The sequence below is a fragment of the Bombina bombina genome, chromosome 3, assembly GCF_027579735.1.
Source record: "Bombina bombina isolate aBomBom1 chromosome 3, aBomBom1.pri, whole genome shotgun sequence".
Classification (NCBI taxonomy): domain Eukaryota; kingdom Metazoa; phylum Chordata; class Amphibia; order Anura; family Bombinatoridae; genus Bombina; species Bombina bombina.
In genome coordinates this window covers 448,927,489-448,947,332 of record NC_069501.1, presented here as the reverse complement: position 1 = coordinate 448,947,332, position 19,844 = coordinate 448,927,489, and the positions used below count along the sequence as shown (strand labels likewise).

The 19,844-nt window shown below is 35.9% G+C and overlaps 1 protein-coding gene across 1 annotated transcript in view; it reads right to left on the bottom strand.

Moving 5' to 3' along the window:
* Positions 1–981: 981 nt before the first annotated feature.
* The window catches only part of LOC128653414 (membrane cofactor protein), a 433,404-nt gene continuing 414,541 nt past the window's right edge, over positions 982–19,844 (bottom strand). Inside the window, exon 12 of the mRNA XM_053706682.1 lies at positions 982–4,320. Coding sequence (XP_053562657.1) covers positions 4,272–4,320 — 49 coding nt within the window. The 3' untranslated portion in view covers positions 982–4,271. The remainder of the gene's footprint in view (positions 4,321–19,844) is intronic.

Sequence of the window (19,844 nt, the reverse complement as noted above, 5' to 3'; positions counted from 1 at the left end):
ATTTCCTGTTGGGGAAGAGATATTCCCACAAGTAAGGATGACGCCGTGGACCGGACACACCAATGTTGGAGAAAACATATTTTTTTCACTGAGAAATTAAATCCACAACCAATAGACATTTGTCCACAAGCAAATAAGCAGCAGACAATAAAACCAGTACTGAAACATATCAGCAGAGGTTATGGAATAGAAGTATATTGTAGATCCATAGAGCGAGGCAAAGGGCAAGTCCTTGCGATCAATAATGGAAGGTTTATGAAAAATTTCCCATGAGGTGAAAAAGGAATCACAAATCATACCCCATATAAATCCCTCTGACAAGCACTGTACTCTGAGGGGAACCAGGCCTCAATAAAGACTGAAAACCCCTCTCTGTGCAGAATCAAATGCACATCTTCATTCTTCAACCACCTCCACCGGAGGCAAAGTAAAGACTGTGGTATGGTTGAGGTTGGAGGGGTTTTATAGGGCTTTTGGGATTTAAGAATCTATGCTCCCTCCTAGTGGTAGAGAAGAGTAATTCCAAGGAGTAAAAGATTGTGGACTCTCATCACCTGTAAGAAAGAAAATCCAGCTGAAGAATCCATTTTAGTCCTTTAAAAACTTTTATATTTGTGTATTTCTGTTCTTGTTTGTTAGCCTGGAACCATGGCCTAGTAAAATATCAAATGTAAATAGGGATAACTTCTGCAAGTGAGATAACAGTTCACAAATATAAAACACAAGGAAATATTGCATCAAAAAACATCCTGCATTAAAACCTATATATATATATATATATATATATATATATATATATCTATATCTATATATATCTATATATATATATATATATATATATATATATATATATAAAATCATCCCTATGCATCATCCTGAACTGCAGAGATAACGTATTTTGTCAGTACACTAAAGTTATTTTTCTCCACATATAACTGATTATTTGACAAACTATTACTCAAATTAAGAGAAGAAACAAACTGTTGTCAACTTGTTTTATTTTTTACATTTACAATCTTTTAACCAAAATTTATTTGCAAGGTGCATTGAAAAAACATTGGCATTTTTAACAAATCAAACTAAGGCTACAATACTATTGCCTAATAAAGACAGCAGGATAAAAATGTAGGCCTCTTAACCCCTTCATGCCTGTACAATACCGATGTGAACACTATTAGTAAAAAAATTATCACGCGATTTCAAGGCCAGGATCGCCCGATTCTTGATGTTGTCATACGGGGAAGCTGCAGGACGCCGTATAAGGTAGAACGTTTCATGCTGTCCTAACAGCATTAAAGCCCAACGGGTTAGGATGGCATGGTACATCCTAATGGCGTAAGGGGTTAGACTTTTAAATTACATAATTGCAACTTTTTTAATTTTATTTACACAAATCAACTAAAATGGAATAAAACAAACAAGTATAGTTTGATTTTAAAATCATAAAAAAAATCTTCATACTTGAGCTCTTGTACTGTCCTGCCCAACTGCTTGGCAGCAAAAACAAAACATTGCTCAAAAAAAAATACATTCATTTAAATTTCATTTCTGGCACGTAACAGCAATTTTTTTTTTTTCAATTGCTGCAGATGCAGCTGTTGAAAAGAGGAACGGACATCCACACCCTTCTTTAAAGAGATAAACTGATATGAATGAGTATTGCAACAGGAACAGAAGTGTGTGTGTGCATTTAGATACACACACACACATTATAAGTGTGTTATATGTGAACTGCAAAGGTAAAGCGATTAAATATCTCTAACGATAAGCAGCACTCCGATGTAGCTCTTGCTTTGGTAATAGACGTGATGAGGTAGCGAGTGCTGTACAGCTCAAGGCTTAATGGCAAACTCCTTCCCCTCTGCAGTTATATATATATATATATATATATATATATATATACACACACACATATATACGCACACAAACAGTATGTTCTCTAAGTGGCCAAGCAAATGAGATACTATATATATCTCTAAGATTTGGAAAAGCTGCTTATAACTGACTTTTTAAATGCTTTTTTTCTCATACTCATATTTTAAGATGTACTTTCCATATCCCATTATATTGTATGTTCCTTGTATGTGATGCACATAAGTTGTGTGTGTTCTTTACACTGCTTCATCAAAACCTTTAATAAATAAAGTAAATTACTATTAACAAAAAAACATTAAATAAACAGCACACTTTGCGTTACCCTTTGCATACCAGGAAAACGTGTAGCTTGATGCGGTGGTAAAATAACATTATTGTGTCCAGTAGTAGTAATAAAGGCCAGTGTGATTTAGCACAGACTTTGCATTTGTCAGTACTTCCTGAGTGCACTAACGTATCCACAGACAGATGTGGTCATATAACTGAACCACTTGACAACATACAAAAAACGTGGTATCAAAACTGTATTCTACTCTGGGCACTCACTATAAACACATTAACAGGTGGGGAGGAACTGAAAAAGGTTTGAATTACTATAATGGGATGTGTCCTATAAAGCCCTTTAAAGGATACAAGAGGTGGAAAAGCACAATGATCATAAAGCAGAAGACATATTGGACTAGATTACAAGCAGAGTGCTAACTTTAGCACAATATTGCATAATTGCGCCCCTGTTAACTTGCGCTCATATTATACGCTGAAAGTAAACGCAAAGCGTCAAGCACAATCTACATTTGAGCTTCTCGGGTTAATGCAAGTGAAGACCTCACGTAAAGGATTAGGGTTATATATATATATATATACACACAAATTATTCATTTGAAGTTCGAAGGGTTTAATAATATTTAACAAGATGTTTGAACTGAAAGGGCTATAGAGTATATATATATATATATGTGTGTGTGTGTGTGCAAATATGTGCATACATGTGTATATATATATATATATATATATATATATATATATATATATATATATTATTTTTTTTATTTATACATACATAAACACACCACACACTTTGGAGCTCTCTCTACCCAAATACCTCAGAACATGAAAAATCTTTTTTTATTCAATTTTAATATTTATTAATGTTTTTTACTGTGTATTTACAGTAAATATTTTACATTTCAATGTTCTTCACATAATAGAAAATGTCCTTAGTATTTTTAAATATACATTCCTATATATATCTGTATATATCTACACCTATATATCTGAGGAAGGGGTGAAGGCCAAGTAACGTCACATTACATTTTTGGAGTGAATGTCAAATCCAGAGTGCAATCATTTTATGCATGATATTATTTCGAACCGTTGCACCCTGGTATTATTTGAGTGCTCTTTACTACCGGGGATTTAAAACCTTTTTCATAGGGCTGGCACTCTGCAACATTTATAGAGGCATCTTCCGAGGTGCTCATAGTACATATACACAAAGGCACTCTCCGATCAATAACAATATCATTTATTCACTGTGTGTGTATATATATATATATATATACACACACACACGTACATATATATATATATAAATAAAAAGAGCACTTCTATGTGAAGAACATTGGAATGTAAAATATTTATTACTAACGTTGGGTTGTGTGCAGTTGGTCAAAAGTGGTTGGGTGAGCGATATGTTAGTTGCCCCCCCCACCCCCCAAAAAATGTTCTCCATTAGAAATTAACGCAATTGTCGGGTTTTGTTTGCACGCCTGCATACTTCTGTTGATGTTTGCGCTAATGCATAAGTGCTAAATACCACTCCACTTGTAATCTAGCCCATTGTGTTTGTAGTAGATGGTTTAGTAATTCCATCCCTTCTAGCAAATTTCTATCTACTTTACTCATGTATATAATATCAGGGCTCTGAGTAGCATCTGTGTGTGGACACATTAGCACTACAGCGCACATTTGTATGTCTTTAATTATTGACTGGCACCAAATATGCTACAAAATCATCTCTGGGGTAGTTTAAAGTGGCAAAAGCTAATTTTTTTTCTCAGTGGCTCAAAAACAATTACATTGGTTTTTGCAATCAAGTCAAATAGTTACTATACATAGGTGTTAAGTAATAAAGCTTAGTAACAGTTGCTCTTCGGGCGTCAGATCTGCATGCGAATACAGTCTGAATGTCACGAGAGACATCCTGTTTGGTTGAAGGCAACGTCACGGTAGATAAGGGAAGCTAAATTAAGTCAGCTTGCTCAACGAGCCTAGATTATATCCTTTCATCGTATAAACAGTAATGCAAAGAAAGAGATCTACAAAACCTCAGCTTAAAAAGGCTTTATAGGTCAAAGTAGACAAAACATTTCTTTAGCTTCCATCTTCTGAAGTATCTACGCCTCACAATTTTTGTAGTGAGCGTTGGTAGTATCAGACTTTTTCCTAAAAGAGAAGAGAATATATATAATGAGAACATGATATGCAAAGTCAAAATATAGATTTATTGAATCAGAGGGATCAGCTAGAAAGAGCAAGAAAGAGTTAAGCTATAGAAAAAAGGAAAATATTATGCTGGGGTACAAAAGAGATACATTTCTAATTTTTATTTTAACCTATGCATTAATAAACCAAGTTATATTTTTACAAAGACAAAGGAATTAGAGAGTAGACCTTATTCATTAATCAGCTCTTACATAAAAATAAAAAAAAATAGTCAATTACCTTTGTTTAATGAACATAAAAGTAAAATATATACCACACTTTTTTACTAAAGCAGTTTAAGGAACAGTAAACACCTTGCATATACAAGATGTATGAGCAGTCATGTAACATATTATTAGGTGTTTGTTTGCTGCAATAGTTTTTTAAAAGCCAAACTCCGCCCACAATTTGCCTTATTTGGACAAGCCAAGCCGGACTTATTATTGGAGTAAACACAGCTATCTACAGTTATTTTGTAAGCAAAACATGCATTGTTTTATGTTCTGTAGTCTTATTATATCTGCTGAATAGAATTAGGTATATACAGTATATGTGGCAGGGTCGTGCTTGTGAGGACTGCAATGTGCAGTTTGAGGCCTTTAATCATTGTCTAAGTAATCATCTTTCCATTCTGTTTATTCTGTGGTTTCGATGTACAAAAAGCCTAAGAGTGCAATTAGTTAAACTAATGAATCCAGAAATAAAGGGCAGTTTTAAAGAAATAGTCTAGTAAAAAAAAAACGTTTATGGTTCAAATAGAGCGCGCAATTCTAAGCAACTTTCTAATTTACTCTCATGGTTCTCTTGGTATCTTTATTTGAAAAAGCAAGATTGTAAGCATAGGAGCCGGCCCATTTTTCGTTCAGCACCTGGGTAGCACTTCCTGATTGGTGTCTAAATGTAGCCACCAATCAGCAAGCGCTACCCAGGTGCTGAACCAAAAATGGTCCGACTCCTAAGCTTACATTCAAATAAAGAGAACGAAGAAAAATTAGGATAGAAATAGGAGGAAATTAGAAAGTTTCTTGAAAATTGTCTGCTCTATTTGAATCATGAAAGTTTAATTTTGACTATACTATCCCTTTAAGTTTGTCATTTATTCTTATTCATTTATTAATATAAAAAGTAGAGAACCAAATTGTGAGGCACTTTTTCCTATACTGATATTTGTGATATATTCAGGTCATCATGCAAAGAACATATGCTCTTTATACATTTCAGTTCTGAATGAGCAAGAGGAGATCTTTTGAAGTGACATCAATTATTAACAATATGTTGGGTGAATTGCAAAATTATTTTATGGCAAAGGTCCGTAAGGACCATCAAAAGCTTGTACTTTTCTTTTCATAGACATTCTTAAATTCCTTTACAATATTTGTCCTTAGCATTTTACTTGTTAAACCAATGATCATTTAAAGGGACATTACATTGAAAAGCATACCTAGGTAGGCAGATACTAAAGCATTGTTGTTTATAAAATGAGCGCTTGAAAAACTGCCTTTTTACAAGTAACTTTTTTTTAACGTTTAGTAGTATCATTGTCAAGCATGGAAAATTAAAAAAGTGATGACTAAAAAAATATACATGACCGTTCTGCAAATAGAGAAGGGAAATCCGGTAAAACTAGAGACAGCAGAAAAAATGAGAGGCCGAAGAAAAAGAGGCCAAGCTGAAAGAAACAGGAAGTTAAAAGAAAATCTATAAAAAGCTTAGAGTAGTGTTTGTAGCATTGATGAATTCAAGGCACATTTATGTTTGCTTGCTTGGCAGGTTAGAATCACTTAAAAAAACAGGACATAAAACAATGTAAAATCAGACAAGAAAAAAGCACAGGTCAAGTAAACTTAAAGGGACAGTCTAGGCCAAAATAAGCTATCATGATTCAGATAGAGCATGCAATTTTAAACAATTTTCCAATTTACTTTTATCACCAATTTTGCTTTGTTCTCTTGGTATTCTTATTTGAAAGCTTAACCTAGGAGGTTCATATGCTAATTTCTTAGACCTTGAAGCCCACCTCTTTCAGGTTGCATTTTAACAGTTTTTCACCACTAGAGGGTGTTAGTTCACATATTTCATATAGATAACACTGTGCTCGTGCAGTAATCTGGAAGAAGGCACTGATTGGCTAGACTGCAAGTCTGTCAAAAGAACTGAAAAAGGGGCAGTTTGCAGAGGCTTAGATACAAGGTAATCACAGAGGTTAAAAGTATATGATTATAACTGTGTTGGTTATGCAAAACTGGGAAATGGGTAATAAAGGGATTAGCTATCTTTTAAAACAATAAAAATTCTGGTGTAGACTGTCCCTTTAATACAAAGGACATTAGGCTGGAGCAGTTTATTATCATAATAGCACATATACATGAAACCAAATGTTAGTAATGACTTTATATAGCTACAAGTATGCAAAGCTACTGACAGTGTATTGACAACACACATTTCTAGACAGACAACAGCATATCCAAAGACAAACTGTTAAAGGTAAAAAAGGATAGATTTATCAAAATGTGCATGTCCCTATTGGTTGCTTGTTCGCTTATGACCACTGCTGCCTAAAATCTCTCCGTCACCTTAAAGCCGCATCCAACTGGAGTGATTAAAGTGGCACTGCACAAGCGTCTGCCTACTAGCTGTTATCCCAGGTGGATATGTTCACTACTTATGAATCTTGTCCTTCCAGAGGATGAAAAATCTGGCCCAAAGTATTGTGTAAGCCCTAGGGGTAATTAAAGTGATTCAGGAGCAAGAAAAGAAATACGGAGCACTGGATCTTGATGAAAAAACTATTTATTCCTTAAAAACATGGAAAAAAGGTTACAGCAATGCATAACCTGTGGATCTCTTGTAGGTATCCACATATCCGTTGCTGACGCGTTTCAGCTTATGGCCGTATTCGTAGCTGATGGGCCACCTGTGTTACACCTTGTATATAGTAAAACAAACCCTTTCATTGGTTAAAAATACAAATACAAACGTGGTTCTACTAACACACCTACACCTGTGCGGTAAAAACACTCCCCCTTGTGGGACTTTAAACATTTAACGTAACCTGTTAACCTCTAATTCTATTTGAGCATCAATCATACTTTGCTAAAGCAGTCTATATTAAATTTACTTGAAAAATAAATAAATATATATATATATATATATATATATATACTGTCCTTAAACGCTTAAATGTATTGATTACAAGTGCGTATTGGTATTATAAAACTTAACTTATAAACAAGCTGCAAAATTTACAGTATTGGTGTAAGGAAATAACAATGGCTGTGAAACATTCTTGTATAGTTATAGCTAGAAGTACAATTTGTTTCTATATCACTAGGGGTATAAATATGCTCCTTAAGTGAATATCTAATATGTGGGTGTGTGTTAAAAATGCCTACTCCTATTTCTGAAAGACTCTATTCGGTCTAACTTTTATGACCATGAGTTTGGCAACACTACCTCATACTAAACACTGTACTATATGAATAATTTCTGATTTGCAAAATTTGTTTGGTAAATATTTATATAAATAAGTTGAACATGGTTACTATTCCCCAATCACCATATTGTGCGTTTCCCCCATTTAGTACCAAAAATGGATGAGGTCAAATTCCGAATTGAATCCATTCGGAACCCTGGTGTTAAGTCTATGTATCCAAAAGACTTCTCTTTTGGAATGTAGGACTTCTCTGTCCGCACCCCTAGCATCTGTTTTGACCACTTCAATAATTGACCAAATCAATGATCTTGGATTTGTGTTAAAGTGATGGCCAACTCTCCCCTTTATAAAACAAACATGGAAAGTTAGTGATATTTTAAATGGAGTTTAATTCATTAGTTGTAATAAAGTTGCGCTATAACTTACTTTTTAATATAGATATAAAATTCAAATGCTCCGCCGTCCATTTCAAAAGTAAATTTTTCTGTTGTCCAATCAGTGCTCTCCCCATATGGCCCTTTTTTGTAGCTAGAGAGCCGATTGGACAACAATTAAAACCGTTAGCTCAAAGAAAAATCAATTTTTGAAGTGGGTGGCAGAGCATGCGGTATTTTAATTATAGTATGGGAGCATATTATTTTTTCTTTTCTATTTTTTTCCAAAGATACATATTTTTATCCTATATAGTGCTATTGCTTTTAAAGAAAACTTAGTTTAAAGGGACAGTGTACCCAGTAAAGTCAAGATTAAACTTATATGAACTGGATAAAAGCATGCCATTTGAAACTTCCCAATTTACTTTACCGATTTTGTTCTCTTGGTTTCATTTATTAACCCCTTGCACCCCCTTGACGCAGTACAACTTCAAACACAAAGGCGCATGCTGAAGCCCCACTGTCTGCTTAGGCAGTGGAGACTGCAGCTTGGGGCAGAAGGCTTCTGCCTTCATATAGTAAGAGAGTACTGATCGTGCTTACTATGCAAAAGGCAGATCACTGATCGTTATAAAGAGTGGCACGATCATATATTGGTGCCGAGTGGGAGAAGCGGGAGGAAGGTGGGCGGCCCAGTGAGGAGGGGGAAGAGGCTGGGTTGCCTACACTTCAGAAAATACTGATTATGAAGGGAGAGGAAGGGTTGAAGCCCTACTCTGCATAAAGTTATCTAGAAGGGAGAGGGATGGATGGGGTCCTACACTACGGAAAAAAGCAATCATGGAGAAGAGGGGCCCTTCACTACCGAATTTTGTTTTTAAATATAAAATTAAATTAGAACCAGTAACAAATATGGTGGATAGTAGTGGGGGGATCAGGGAGGTGGGTGAGGAGACATCTACACTACAGAAATGAAAAAATTCATATTTAAAATAAATTCCCTAAACTGCATACTATTAGACTGTCTGCCAGTATGTAAGATGGTGGTGTTTGGTAACGATCAGGGGGTGGGAGGTGTCATGTGGGAGGTTAATCTCTACACTACAGTAAATATTAACCTTACAAGCTAACTAATTAACCACTTCACTGCTGGAAATTTGGGAAGTGTGGTGCGCAGCTGCAATTATCGGCCTTCTAATTGCCAAACAAATAATCGCAAAGCTATGTAAGTCTGCTATTTCTGAACAAAAGGGGATCCCAGAGAGCTTTTATAACCATTTGCCGTATGCCTGCAGTAGTTTTATTTTTTAAATATGATTGTATTTGGCGGTTAACTAGTGGCATAAAATATTCAAAAATGGGCCTACACCAATACCCTGGGTTGTCTACTATACAAATATATATATAGTTTTCATATTTCATAATAACATTTAAAAAAAATGCTCTCTTTCTGTTTAAACAAAGCAATAGCAAAAATGCTAACATTTTTCTGGTACTTTGTGCAAGTTTTTCTCTAAAATTTCCAGTAGTGAAGGGAAGGGGTTAAAGAGTAATCGTAAATTGATTTTAGGAGTGTGCATGCATGCGTCTTTAGCCATCTGGCAGCAGTGCTTGCAACATTATGTATAGCAATCTTATACACAGATACTTATTATTAAACATGTCTTTGAAATTAAGCATGTAGAAGAAGAATATTTTGTGTCTATCCCAACTTGTTTTATGTCCCTTTAAGATTGTATAACTTCTCTCTCCTAAACCCCAGCTGATAGGTAGTATCTATATTAAATGCTGAAATAAAGGTAAATGATCTATTTGTAAACTATTTAATAAACTCCAGCAGGTAAAATGGATCATTGGGAACAAATTTAAAGGGATAGAAATTGATTCCCATTTCCACCTAATTAAAATATATTATTATAATGACTATTTTAAATACAGTCAAATAAAACTGTTTTTTTTTTTAAATGAAGCTTTTACATACCTTATTTTTAAATATAAGATTATTATGAAATGAGCGATAATGACCGCCCATAAAACGAGGCATGGCTCATGTTAATCCAGCATCCGCCCCCATCCAATTGGCAAGTGGCTGGGTCTCTTAATTTTAATATTAAATTCAGTGAACATCGCATGCGCAGTACTGATGTTCATAAACAGCTGTTCATGTCCACATCTTATTCATCACTAGCAGAGTTATAAGGATCGCTTGGAGGGGCAGCTTCTCAGAGGCAAATAAGAGGAGGAGACAGGGAATATAAATAAGTGCTTCAGGTTGCAAGTTTAACAAATGTATGTATGTATTGGGTACTTGTAAAGCGCGGCTAATCACCCGTAAGGGTCTCAAGGCGCTGCTCATTTTATCTACCTCTGACAGGATGAAAGGCTGAGTGGACCTCGCCGGGAATCGAACCTGCAACCCTTGGGTTGCTACAGAGCTCAGCCACAGTGCCTTAGCATGCTGAGCTATCTGTCCGGCAAAAAAGAACAGGTTACTGCTTTGAAAATCTGAACAACTGAAGCTTCATTCTTAAAAGCCCACAAAGTGGAAACTAATCAAGTAGAATGAGCTGTAATTCTCTAAGGCGGGGCTTGACCCGACCCCAAATAAGCTGAATGAATCAAAAGCTTTAACCACAAAGCCAAGGAAATGGCAGAAGCCTTCTGACATTTTCTAGAACCAGAAAAGATAACAAATAGACTAGAAGTCTTCCTGAAATCTTTAGTAGCTTCAACATAATATTTCAAAGCTCTTACCACATCCAAAGAATGTAAAGATTTCTTCAAATAATTCTTAAGATTAGAACACAAGGAAGGGACAACAATTTCTCAATTAATGTTGTTAGAATTCACAATCTTAGGTAAGAATTTAAATGAAATCCACAAAACCGCCTTATCCTGAGAAAAAATCAGAAAAGGAGATTCACAAGAAAGAGCAGATAATTCAGAAACTCTTCTAGCAGAAGAGATGGCCAAAAGGAACAACACTTTCCAAGAAAGTATTTTAATGCCAAAAGAGAGCATAGGCTCAAATGGAGGAGCCTGTAAAGCCTTCAAAACCAAAATAAGACTCCAAGGAGGATAGATTGATTTAATGACAGGCTTGATACAAACCAAAGCCTGTACAAAAACAGTGAATATCAGGAAGCTTATCAATCTTTCTGTGAAATGAGACAGAAAGAACAGAGATTTGTCCCTTCAAGGAACTTGCAGACAAAACCTTTATTTAAACCATCCTGAAGAAACTGTAAAAATCTAGGAATTCTAAAAGAATGCCAAGTGAACTTATGAGAAGAACACCATGCAAGTAAGTCTTTCAAACTCGATAATAAATCTTTCTAAAAATAGATTTACGAGCCTGTAACATAAATCACTGAGTCAGAGAAACCTCTATGACTAAGCACTAGGCGTTCAATTTCCATCATTTAATGATTTGAAATCCTGATGGAAAAACGGACCTTGAGACAGAAAATTCGACCTTAATGGAAGAGGTCCGAACAAAATCTGCATATCAAAACCTGTGAGGCCATGCGGGAACTACCATAAAAACAAATGACTGTTCCATGATGATTATGGATATCACTCTTGGAAGAACTAGAGGCGGGAAAATATAAGCAGGTTGGTAGCACCAAGAAAGTGTCAACGCATACACTGCTTCCGCCTGAAAAACCCTGGACCTGGACAGGTACCTGGGAAGTTTTCTTGTTTAGATGAGAAGCCATCAGATCTATTTCTGAAAGACCCCACATCTGAACAATCTGAGAAAACACATCTGGATGGAGAGACCACTCCTCTGGATGTAAAGTCTGACGGTTTAAATAATCTTCTCCCCAATTGTCTACACCTGGGATATGAACCACAGAAATTAGACAAGAGCTGTATTCCGCCCAAAAAAGTATTAGAGATACTTCTTTCATAGCTAGGGGACTGTGAGTCCCACCCTGATGATTGACATATGCCACAGCTGTGATATTGTCTGTCTTGAAAGCAATTGAATGGTCTTCTCTTCAACAGGGGCCAAGCCTGAAGAGCCCTGAAAATTGCACAGAGTTCCAAATATTTATTGGTAATCTCTCCTCTTGAGATTTCCAAACCCCTTGTGCTGTCAGAGATCCCCAAAGAGCTCCCCAACCTGAAACGACTCGCATCTGTTGTGATCACAGTCCAGGTTGGACAAACCAAAGAGAGATAGTTGAATATTGGGATTTAAGAATATTAATTGTGATATCCTAGTATAATCCCTGCACCATTGATTCAGCATACAAAGTTGGAGAGGTCTCATATGAAAACGAGCAAAGGGAATCGAGTCCGATGCTGCAGACATGAGACCTAAAACTTCCATGCACATAGCTACTGAAGGAAATAATAGAGACTGAAGGTTCCGACAAGCTGATCCCAATTTAAATTGTCTCTTGTCTGTTAGACACAATCTATCTGGAAACCTAAAAAGGTGACCCTTGTCTGAGGAATCAAGGAACTTTTTGGTAAACTGATCCTCCAACCATGTCTTTGAAGAAACAACAGAAGTTGATTCGTATGAGATTCTGCAGAACGTAAAGACTGAGCAAGTACCAAGATATCGTCCAAATAAGGAAACGCAGAGAACCTTTGAAAAGATTCCTATAGCTGTCGCTAGGCCAGAAAGGAAGAGCAACAAATAGGTAATGCTTGTCTAAAAAAGAGAATCTCAGAAACTGATAATAATCTGGATGAAACAGAATATGAAGATATGCATCCTGTAAGTCTATTGTGGGCATATAATGCCCTTGTTGATCAAAAGGCAGAATAGACCTTAAAGTCACCATTCTGAAAGACGGTACTCTTACATGACAATTCAAAATTTTTAGATCCAAAACTGGTCTGAATGAATTTTCTTTCTTTGGGACAATGAATAATTTTGAATAAAACCCCAGACCCCGTTCCTGAAACGGAACTGGCATGATTACCCCAGATAACTCCAGGTCTGAAAACATTCTTCAGGAAAGTCTGAGCCTTTACTGGGATTGCTGGAATGCGTGAGAGAAAAAAACTTCTCACAGGCGGTCTTACTCTGAATCCTATTCTTTACCCCTGAGAAACAATATTCTGAATCTAAGGATTTTGGACCGAATTGATCCAAACAACTTAGAAAAATCTTAATCTGCCTCCTACCAGCTGAGCTGGAATAAGGGCCGCACCTTCATGCGGACTTGGGGGCTGGCTTTGATCTCTTAAATGGCTCGAATTTATTCCAATTTGAAGGCATTCAATTGGAAACATATTCCTTGGGGAAGAGTTAGGTTTCTGTTCCTTATTAAGAACGAAAACGGTTAGAAGCTTAAAATTTACCCTTAGAACGTAATCTTGAGGCAAAAAAACTCCCTTCCCAACAGTAACAGTTGAAAGTATTGAATCCAACTGTAAACCAAATAATTTATTACCTTGGAAGGAAAAAAATAGAAAACATAATTTATGTAAGAACTTACCTGATAAATTAATTTCTTTCATATTAGCAGGAGTCCATGAGCTAGTGACGTATGGGATATACATTCCTACCAGGAGGGGCAAAGTTTCCCAAACCTCAAAATGCCTATAAATACACCCCTCACCACACCCACAAATCAGTTTAACTCATAGCCAAGAAGTGGGGTGATAAGAAAAAAGTGCGAAAGCATAAAAAATAAGGAATTGGAATAATTGTGCTTTATACAAAAAAATCATAACCACCACAAAAAAGGGTGGGCCTCATGGACTCTTGCTAATATGAAAGAAATGAATTTATCAGGTAAGTTCTTACATAAATTATGTTTTCTTTCATGTAATTAGCAAGAGTCCATGAGCTAGTGACGTATGGGATAATGAATAGCCAAGATGTGGATCTTCCACGCAAGAGTCACTAGAGAGGGAGGGATAAAATAAAGACAGCCAATTCCGCTGAAAATAATCCACACCCAAAACAAAGTTTAAATCTTATAATGAAAAAAACTGAAATTATAAGCAGAAGAATCAAACTGAAACAGCTGCCTGAAGTACTTTTCTACCAAAAACTGCTTCAGAAGAAGAAAACTCATCAAAATGGTAGAATTTAGTAAAAGTATGCAAAGAAGACCAAGTTGCCGCTTTGCAAATCTGATCAACCGAAGCTTCATTCCTAAACGCCCAGGAAGTAGAAACTGACCTAGTAGAATAAGCTGTAATCCTTTGAGGCGGAGTTTTACCCGACTCGACATAAGCATGATGAATCAAAGACTTTAACCAAGACGCCAAAAAAATGGCAGAGGCCTTCTGACCTTTCCTAGAACCGGAAAAGATAACAAATAGACTAGAAGTCTTTCGGAAATTTTTAGTAGCTTCAACATATTTCAAAGCTCTAACTACATCCAAAGAATGCAACGATCTTTCCTTAGAATTCTTAGGATTAGGACACAATGAAGGAACCACAATTTCTCTACTAATGTTGTTAGAATTCACAACCTTAGGTAAAAATTGATTCAATATTTTTAAATCCAGAACTGGTCTGAAGGAATTCTCCTTCTTTGGTACAATGAAGAGATTTGAGTAAAACCCCAGCCCCTGTTCCAGAACTGGAACTGGCATAATTACTCCAGCCAACTCTAGATCTGAAACACATTTGAGAAATGCTTGAGCCTTCACTGGATTTACTGGGACACGGGAAAGAAAAAATCTTCTTGCAGGAGGCCTTATCTTGAAGCCTATTCTGTACCCTTGTGAAACAATGTTCTGAATCCAAAGATTGTGAATCGAATTGATCCAAATTTCTTTGAAAAATTGTAATCTGCCCCCTACCAGCTGGGCTGGAATGAGGGCTGCACCTTCATGTTGACTTGGGAGCTGGCTTTGGCTTTCTAAAAGGCTTGGATTTATTCCAGACTGGAGATGGTTTCCAAACTGATACCGCTCCTGTAGGGGAAGGATCAGGCTTTTGTTCCTTATTGTGACGAAAGGAACGAAAACGATTAGTAGACCTAAATTTACCTTTAGATTTTTTATCCTGTGGTAAAAAAGTTCCTTTCCCCCCATTAACAGTTGAAATAATAGAATCCAACTGTGAACCAAATAATTTGTTACCCTGGAAAGAAAGGGAAAGCAAAGTTGACTTAGAAGACATATCAGCATTCCAAGTTTTAAGCCATAAAGCTCTTCTAGCTAAAATAGCTAGAGACATATACCTGACATCAACCCTAATGATATCAAAGATGGCATCACAAATAAAATTATTAGCATGTTGAAGAAGATTAACAATGCTATGAGAATTATGATCTGTTACTTGTTGCGCTAAAGCTTCTAACCAAAAAGTTGAAGCTGCAGCAACATCCGCTAAAGATATAGCAGGTCTAAGAAGATTACCTGAACATAAGTAAGCTTTTCTTAGAAAGGATTCAATTTTCTATCTAAAGGATCCTTAAAGGAAGTACTATCTGCCGTAGGAATAGTAGTATGTTTAGCAAGAGTAGAGATAGCCCCATCAACCTTAGGGATTTTGTCCCAAAACTCTAATCTGTCAGATGGCACAGGATATAATTGCTTAAAACGTTTAGAAGGAGTAAATGAATTACCCAAATTATTCCATTCCCTGGAAATTACTTCAGAAATAGCATCAGGGACAGGAACAACTTCTGGAATAACTACAGGAGATTTAAAAACCTTATTTAAACGTTTAGATTTAGTATCAAGAGGACCAGACTCCTCTATTTCTAATGCAATTAAGACTTCTTTAAGTAAAGAACGAATAAATTCCATTTTGAATAAATATGAAGATTTATCAGCATCAACCTCTGAAACAGAATCCTCTGAACCAGAGGAATCATTAGTAGAATCAGAATGATGATGTTCATTTAAAAATTCATCTGAAAAATGAGAAGTTTTAAAAGACCTTTTACGTTTACTAGAAGGAGGAATAACAGATATAGCCTTCTTAATGGATTTAGAAACAAAATCTCTTATGTTAACAGGAACACTCTTTTTTGCAGACTGTCATTTTCATATCTGGGAAATACATTTTTAAAGAAAGATTATCTTTCTTTAAAAATGTATTTCCCAGATATGAAAATGACAGTCTGCAAAAAAGGAAATATACTGAACCCTGAATCACGGCAAATATAAGTACAATACATATATTTAGAACTTTATATAAATACATAAAGTGCCAAACCATAGCTGAGAGTGTCTCAAGTAATGAAAACATACTTACCAAAAGACACCCATCCACATATAGCAGTTATCCATTTCAGTACTGGTTTGGCTATCAGTAGAGGTAATGGAATATGAGAGTATATCGTCGATATGAAAAGGGAGGTAGGAGATGAATCTCTACGACCGATAACAGAAAACCTATGAAATAGATCCCTGTGAGGAAAACCATTGAATTCAATAGGTGATACTCCTTTCACATCCCTCTGACATTCACTGTACTCTGAAAGGAATCGGGCTTCAAAATACTGAGAAGCGCATATCAATGTAGAAATCTTAGCACAAACTTACTTCACCACCTCCATTGGAGGCAAAGTTTGTAAAACTGAATTGTGGGTGTGGTGAGGGGTGTATTTATAGGCATTTTGAGGTTTGGGAAACTTTGCCCCTCCTGGTAGGATTGTATATCCCATACGTCACTAGCTCATGGACTCTTGCCAATTACATGAAAGAAAATTGAGTTTCATATCCCTTTAAACTTTGCACTTTCTATTTTGTATGCAAAAGTGTATTAAGAATTGTAATTGTAGAAATGCTGATTATGCTTTTGCAGTTTCTGGGTAACTTTAATAAGTTAGACTCATACTTTGTTTGTTTATGTGTTACAAATTACATTGCACTTTGTATTTCTTCTATTTAAAATAAACTGAAAAGCTGACAGCTTCAGTTTCCCAGAGAGTATCATTACTTTCTATGGGCATGGCAGATTTTCTAGTTTGGAGAGAAATTACAGCGCAGACCTTAAAGGGGCTGAACTCACTGAAATCTATAAGAAAAACGGTGGGACCTGGAAATCCCAGAGAGATGAGAGGTGCCTTTCATAAAGTAATGATGTTATCTGGACAAAGAATTTCACAATGGAGAGAGAGATTAACAGGAGAACCCATGGGGCTAAAGGCTCAGTTTGCATAAATTACAAATTAAACTTAATATAAAAAAGCATGTGTGTACAGAAAGTGATAAAATAAGGAGATCTGATTTCCCTGCAAAATCAATAAACAAGTCATTTCTCATACACTCTATACTCTTGTTATAATAAGTCAATTTAGGAGAAATAAGTACTAGAGGTATATGACATATGATTGGACTTAGTATTTTTACCACACTGTGAGTCTGCTGAGGAGGGCCTTATTTCTTGGTGAGGCGAACAGAGAAAACAGCTCAACTCTGAAAGGATGTCATGGAGTGTTGTGAGATCTTTAAATAAACATATCTATCTACTCTTGCTAATATGAAAGAAATGAATTTATCAGGTAAGTTCTTACATAAATTATGTTTTCTTTCATGTAATTAGCAAGAGTCCATGAGCTAGTGACGTATGGGATAATGAATAGCCAAGATGTGGATCTTCCACGCAAGAGTCACTAGAGAGGGAGGGATAAAATAAAGACAGCCAATTCCGCTGAAAATAATCCACACCCAAAACAAAGTTTAAATCTTATAATGAAAAAAACTGAAATTATAAGCAGAAGAATCAAACTGAAACAGCTGCCTGAAGTACTTTTCTACCAAAAACTGCTTCAGAAGAAGAAAACTCATCAAAATGGTAGAATTTAGTAAAAGTATGCAAAGAAGACCAAGTTGCCGCTTTGCAAATCTGATCAACCGAAGCTTCATTCCTAAACGCCCAGGAAGTAGAAACTGACCTAGTAGAATAAGCTGTAATCCTTTGAGGCGGAGTTTTACCCGACTCGACATAAGCATGATGAATCAAAGACTTTAACCAAGACGCCAAAAAAATGGCAGAGGCCTTCTGACCTTTCCTAGAACCGGAAAAGATAACAAATAGACTAGAAGTCTTTCGGAAATTTTTAGTAGCTTCAACATATTTCAAAGCTCTAACTACATCCAAAGAATGCAACGATCTTTCCTTAGAATTCTTAGGATTAGGACACAATGAAGGAACCACAATTTCTCTACTAATGTTGTTAGAATTCACAACCTTAGGTAAAAATTGATTCAATATTTTTAAATCCAGAACTGGTCTGAAGGAATTCTCCTTCTTTGGTACAATGAAGAGATTTGAGTAAAACCCCAGCCCCTGTTCCAGAACTGGAACTGGCATAATTACTCCAGCCAACTCTAGATCTGAAACACATTTGAGAAATGCTTGAGCCTTCACTGGATTTACTGGGACACGGGAAAGAAAAAATCTTCTTGCAGGAGGCCTTATCTTGAAGCCTATTCTGTACCCTTGTGAAACAATGTTCTGAATCCAAAGATTGTGAATCGAATTGATCCAAATTTCTTTGAAAAATTGTAATCTGCCCCCTACCAGCTGGGCTGGAATGAGGGCTGCACCTTCATGTTGACTTGGGAGCTGGCTTTGGCTTTCTAAAAGGCTTGGATTTATTCCAGACTGGAGATGGTTTCCAAACTGATACCGCTCCTGTAGGGGAAGGATCAGGCTTTTGTTCCTTATTGTGACGAAAGGAACGAAAACGATTAGTAGACCTAAATTTACCTTTAGATTTTTTATCCTGTGGTAAAAAAGTTCCTTTCCCCCCAGTAACAGTTGAAATAATAGAATCCAACTGTGAACCAAATAATTTGTTACCCTGGAAAGAAAGGGAAAGCAAAGTTGACTTAGAAGACATATCAGCATTCCAAGTTTTAAGCCATAAAGCTCTTCTAGCTAAAATAGCTAGAGACATATACCTGACATCAACCCTAATGATATCAAAGATGGCATCACAAATAAAATTATTAGCATGTTGAAGAAGATTAACAATGCTATGAGAATTATGATCTGTTACTTGTTGCGCTAAAGCTTCTAACCAAAAAGTTGAAGCTGCAGCAACATCCGCTAAAGATATAGCAGGTCTAAGAAGATTACCTGAACATAAGTAAGCTTTTCTTAGAAAGGATTCAATTTTCTATCTAAAGGATCCTTAAAGGAAGTACTATCTGCCGTAGGAATAGTAGTATGTTTAGCAAGAGTAGAGATAGCCCCATCAACCTTAGGGATTTTGTCCCAAAACTCTAATCTGTCAGATGGCACAGGATATAATTGCTTAAAACGTTTAGAAGGAGTAAATGAATTACCCAAATTATTCCATTCCCTGGAAATTACTTCAGAAATAGCATCAGGGACAGGAACAACTTCTGGAATAACTACAGGAGATTTAAAAACCTTATTTAAACGTTTAGATTTAGTATCAAGAGGACCAGACTCCTCTATTTCTAATGCAATTAAGACTTCTTTAAGTAAAGAACGAATAAATTCCATTTTGAATAAATATGAAGATTTATCAGCATCAACCTCTGAAACAGAATCCTCTGAACCAGAGGAATCATTAGTAGAATCAGAATGATGATGTTCATTTAAAAATTCATCTGAAAAATGAGAAGTTTTAAAAGACCTTTTACGTTTACTAGAAGGAGGAATAACAGATATAGCCTTCTTAATGGATTTAGAAACAAAATCTCTTATGTTAACAGGAACACTCTTTTTTGCAGACTGTCATTTTCATATCTGGGAAATACATTTT